Source organism: Meleagris gallopavo, chromosome 28 (assembly GCF_000146605.3).
Source record: "Meleagris gallopavo isolate NT-WF06-2002-E0010 breed Aviagen turkey brand Nicholas breeding stock chromosome 28, Turkey_5.1, whole genome shotgun sequence".
Lineage (NCBI taxonomy): Eukaryota > Metazoa > Chordata > Aves > Galliformes > Phasianidae > Meleagris > Meleagris gallopavo.
In genome coordinates, this window is record NC_015038.2 from 2,563,694 (window position 1) to 2,568,962 (window position 5,269).

Here is a 5,269-nt window from a genome sequence, read left to right on the forward strand (position 1 = left end):
GTTCTGTGTGCATGAGCAGATAAGAGAGCAAAACCAGAATTAGTGACTTGTTGTGAAGTCCTCTACTGCTCTATGGGTAAGGAGTAAGAACAGCTCTACAGTCACCTCTGCCACAGACATAGAATTGACTCATAATTGTGCAGATGAGTGTTGGGGAAGGTTGAAAGTGGCAAATGTGGAACTCACAACAAAGCAGAATTATATTATGGGGTCTTTTTTGAACTATTTGTTATTTTGAACGACTGTTTTCATCACCTAATTGATGCCACTACACACCCATACTCGTTACAGCCCATGGAATACACAATCCAAGCATTTTATTTCATGAGCAAACACAGGAAATCCAAATGAGGCATACAGATATACATAGGCACACAAATATATACACATCAATATACATTTATACAACGCAGAAGAGTTAATTCCATTAATTAAGGAATACATCTAATGCAATAAAGACATGAGACAAGTCAGATCTGCCTTCATTGTACCTCTTCAAAGCATCATGAGAAGTTATGGAATGATTTATTCAGCATCAATCAGAGTTTAAAAATGTAGTCAAGTCTCTTACGTGTCTGTAACTTGAATTTTCCAAAGATCATCCTTCAGGTAATTAGCTGAAGGGGACAGGGGTTAGTTAATAAATAAAATACTATGGCTAACGACTCACATAATGAACTTTAAGTCCATTATTTCTTAGAGGAATTAATGTGTCTGTACACTTCAGGATGTAAAGCTTGAATATTCAACTTGACTAAATTCTGTTTTAGGGAAGTGCCCAAAACAAAATAAAGAAAAAACAACACAAAATTGGATGGATTTCAATGTTAATCTTAACCAAAGTTCTGCTGTAGTCCCAAAGTTACATTAGACAATAACAAATTTCAGTATTTAGATTTACTTGGCATGTGTATGGGGGAAAGAAACTGAAAATTCGGAACTTAATTCCTGCAGAAACATGATCCTAAAAATACTGAAAGATGAAGACAGGCAAACTCAGTAAGACAGCTCCCCAGTCCTTATTCAGGAGCTTTCTTACATGCCTCAGATGTCTAGAGAACAAGCTGCTAAAAGCAAGAGAGATCATAGAGCCAAAGCTACAACACTTGAAGGCATTTGTTCAGCTGCTCTTGAATGCAGCTCTGGGCAATGGGTGGACTGCATGGCTACACGAGCAAAGCTCCTTCAGACCATTATCCATCAACCAAACCAACTATTTTTCAAGACTTTTAAGCTGTATTTCCAGCAAGTGAAAGACCTCTCTGCTAATACTGTTTTAGAAAAGAAGAAAAATACTGTTAAGAACAGAATTAATTGAGGAGATTTAAGTGTAAAAGGAAAACAGACCAGGACCTCAATGCAAATGCACCTGCTGTCTGCATGTCCAGGTATTGGAGAGGCAGATCTCATCAAGCCATATCTCTGGTCAGAATAATGCATACACACCAGGCAGGTGTAAGAGTTGAAGGAAAGCTACAGTAAAAGATGACAACTTCCTTTCTTAGGGTTGCTCTCCAGATTTCGTAGCTTCCTCTATTGTTGAAGCTCTGATGGGTCAGCAGGAAGAAGAGTCCAAAACAACCAGCAGTGCAATGTATCTAGGGGAAATACTGTGGTGTCTCTTAGATAAATGTTATCTGATGTACTCCTCCTCAGAGATGCATGACATGTCTTCATCTGTGTTTTCCTCCAAATCTGGCAAGTTGCCCCATAGCAATACATTCACACCTGGTGGAAAGAAGGTAAGAGAGACAAGGAAGAAAACAGAAAAGGTATTTTTGGGATTGTGACCTCGTTTTCAGGTTGCTCTAGTGTCTATTTTCAGAGAAAATAACTACCCTTATAGCTGCAAAACCTGGTAAATCACATTCATGTTAAATACATCAAGACTATTTCCTACTTTTCTTCCAAAGTGATCTTAAGTGTTGTTTACAGCACCGTTCAAAGAATTAAGTCCCTGTATACCGATGTACTCGTGTAGTTAATTCACGTGGTTATTGATAGTCCCCTCATGGCTGATTTACTTTTAAACGCGTTGATTTGAAGCGCAGGGTGACACTGAAAGGTTTAGACAATAAGTTACTCTCATGTGCAAGGCAGAGAAATGATTTGTCAGAATGCTATGCACTCCTGAGGACTCAAGGCAAATTATGCTAGACACTTGGCATCCAAACAAGATCTAGCTGAATAAAGCAGTGAGCATGAGCTGCAATTCCAGCTTGAGCTAATGGGGACTCAGTTATATGGGGTCAAAGTGACAACATGACTCACCCAAAAAAGAGTGCCCATAGGACAGCTGCCTGATAGCACAGTAAAGCCATACATACTGTTATAAATAGCAGCCAGTGGCCACATTGCTGCCACTGCTTATAATATTGCTTCAGAAAATCCTGACTTCTGTCTTTGAGAACAGTAGGTTTTCTGATGAAGCTAATTTCTGCTAGAAATATTAACCTACCCAATAACTACCACTACCTCCTCCATAGTAGCTTGCTAGATTAGCAGTACAGTAACACTTGCTGTATGCTTCCATATGTTATATGTTCTCCATATGCTTTAACTACACTGAGATGTCTCATTAGAAAGTGGATTTGGAATTCAGGATTTCAGGGAAGAGAAGGAAACATATGTGTTCCTTACCAGAAGAGTCTAGTCTGTTGATGCCAAAGACTGCTTGGCTATAGAACATCCAGAAGTGACCATTATTACAGGACAGCAGGCAAGGTTTGCAGGGAGAAATCACATGATAACCAACAATGTTACCACTGGAAAGACAAGTGAAATAGTGAGCAACACAAATGCCCGATGAAAAGGTAATTTTTTAATTTATCTAACTCAAATTAATGTTCTGTAGCCAGGATACAAGACAGCTATGTGATGCTTCTGTTGTGATAAAGTTAAGGGAACGTAATCAAGCAAGCATCGAAAATATTTAGAGAACATCTGTCAGAAGTTATGGAACATCAAGGTTTTAGATCTTTGGCACACAGAACCATTTAGTAACATAAATTGTGTAATCCAGAGCAGTAATCTGGAGTAGTTTGCATACCAATGGTACTGTATCACTAATTGTAGCATGTTGTTTTTTTTCTGAAGGCCAGTGATTCCACTGGAATCAAATCCATCGTGTGCATACAGTCCCTCTATAGAGAAACACTGTGTATGAGAGAGTATCAGGAGTAGGAGGAGTGTTGAGACTGAGAACATAGATGCCTTATCTGGTTGGAACTTAATGATAGATTTTCTACTTTCTCAGTCATGTACTCCAGAGAGATATTTCTGTCCTAAGAAGACACAATTTTACCATAACCCACTCCTACCCTTTAAATCAGAACAAGGTAAAAGTCACACTTACGAAGCAGAGAGGATTCTCTCCACTCTACAAGGAATGTGTTAGGTTTGTTTTTAATCTTAAATATCATGCATTAGTAAAGAGGATAAAAGAACTCCAAGAACTTTAGTGACAGCATCTTCCATCTGCTTGCAACAACTAGATCTGCCAAGAGGATGTTCTATTAATTAGAACGAATAACTACTTCTTACTGCAGCCTTATTCACACAATTATCTCAGTGTTGAAGCAGACGTTTAATCAAGCAGGTGGCAAGAAAGCCTTCCCATATACTCAGACTACTGACAAGGTTGTCACATTTCCACTTGGGACTTGCACAGAAATAGACTGGCAGCCAAACCCAGAAGCAGTGGGCTGAGTTTTTATCAGGCAGCATTAAATCTGAAATGGAGCATGCAATCTGTTCCAAAGCTGAAAGCTGAAGGAACTGCAGCAGTCTGCAGTGAGAAGGACGAGCAGCACTGCATGCATGGTGAGTGGGTGGGTGCTGCTGCCACTGAATGACATCCTTACCACTTCAAACACGCGATGTTCTTCAGTTTGCACTTGCAGATCTCAGTGAAATAGCAGCTGCCGATGAAGTCAATGGTGCTGGGTGGGAAGAATGGAAAAGTTTAGCTATGTCTCTGCTTCCAGCAGGAAGGATTCAATAATACAGATGTGAAATCACAACAAAGCCGTGTTAGTGTCAGTCTTGTGTGCTGCTTCATTCATTTAAAGCTCTCCCAGGAGGAAACTGTGCCCAATCATAGAATGGCCTGGGTTGAAAAGGACCACAGTGCTCATCCAGTTCCAATCCCCTGCTATATGCAAGTTGCCAACCAGCAGCCCAGGCTGCCCAGAGCCACATCCAGCCTGGCCCTCAATGCCTGCAGGGATGGGGCATCCACAGCCTCCTTGGGCAACCTGTTCCAGTGCCTCACCACCTCTGGGTGAAGAACTTCCTCCTAATATCCAACCTAAACCTCCCCTGTCTCAGTTTAAAACCATTCCCCTTGTCCTATCACACAGGGGCGATGCTCCCAAGGGAACAAGAAGACCCACACGATGTGTCCTATTAAGGATCCCTTCTGAAGAGCCCAGAAATTTCTCCCACAGCACAGCAGCTTAAAGCCTTGCCAAAGCAGGCCTTGGACCCCTTCTCTCCTTTCGAACCCCGACTTTCTTATCAGCACCTCGTTCTTCTATCTTATTTCCTCAGCATTCAAATGTTATTGTGGGAAAGCAGCACAGCCAGCTCGGAGCCTGGTTGTTCCGGTAACTGGGCAGAGCAGGTTGGTTGTGTCTGCAGGTTGGTTGTATTTGCAGGTTCTCAGAGCGCAGTTTGTGTTCTGCAGGAGCTCCCCGCTCTGTGTGCGGTTCGACGCCCGGCCCGGCGCTCCTGAGGCGGCTCTTACCCCGAAGGCGGGATGTCGGTGGAGTAAAGATCGGTGTCGGTGTCGGCCAGCAGCACGGCTTTCATCCCCCGCGAGCTCAGCACCTGCTGGCAGAAGCGGCAGCACAGCACGGTCACGCTCCGGTCCGCGAACACGCAGCCATCGCCCGACATCGCGAGCGGCCGCCGCTCCGCTCTGAGCCGCCAACGGCCACGCTTCTTCCTGTCAGTTTGAATTCCCAACCTCGGTCACCTATTGGTCGTGACGGGCCACGCCCCCCTATTCTGATTGGTGAAGAGTAGGGGCGTGGCGCTTTCTTTCTTGCACGCCGTTGGAGGAGTTGGGTGGCAACACCCCTACTGGCCGGACATTGGCGGAGGGGCACGCCCTGCTTCGCTTCCATTGGTTCGTCCGGTAAGCTCTTTGCATAGCTCGCCCCTCCCCTCCGCAGTCCTCGGGGCGGAGGCCACAGCACTGCGCTTAGCCCCGCCCATTGGTCCGCGGAGGGGCGGAGCCACGAGAGCCAAGCGGTGGGCTCTCCCG

At 44.0% G+C, this 5,269-nt stretch overlaps 1 protein-coding gene across 1 annotated transcript; it reads right to left on the reverse strand.

Annotated features, from left to right (window-relative positions):
- Positions 1 to 300: 300 nt before the first annotated feature.
- On the reverse strand, positions 301 to 4,957 carry FAM72A (family with sequence similarity 72 member A). Its single transcript, XM_010724190.3, has 4 exons — positions 4,748 to 4,957; positions 3,864 to 3,941; positions 2,641 to 2,765; positions 301 to 1,728 (listed from the first exon to the last, which is right to left on the reverse strand). Exons 1-4 carry the CDS (start codon positions 4,897 to 4,899, stop codon positions 1,634 to 1,636), a joined length of 450 nt encoding a protein of 149 aa, XP_010722492.1. The 5' UTR covers positions 4,900 to 4,957; the 3' UTR covers positions 301 to 1,633.
- Positions 4,958 to 5,269: the final 312 nt, after the last annotated feature.

What these genes read in the sequence shown, in the direction of transcription:
- FAM72A (XM_010724190.3), bottom strand. Translation starts at nt 4,899, where the DNA reads ATGTCGGGCGATGGCTGCGTGTTCGCGGACCGGAGCGTGACCGTGCTG. An exon ending in ACCGACATCCCGCCTTCGGG is followed by an intron (nt 3,942 to 4,747) that starts GTAAGAGCCGCC and finishes CTTCCCACCCAG; the next exon opens with CACCATTGACTTCATCGGCA. An exon ending in CAACAGACTAGACTCTTCTG is followed by an intron (nt 1,729 to 2,640) that starts GTAAGGAACACA and finishes TCTTTCCACCAG; the next exon opens with GTGTGAATGTATTGCTATGG.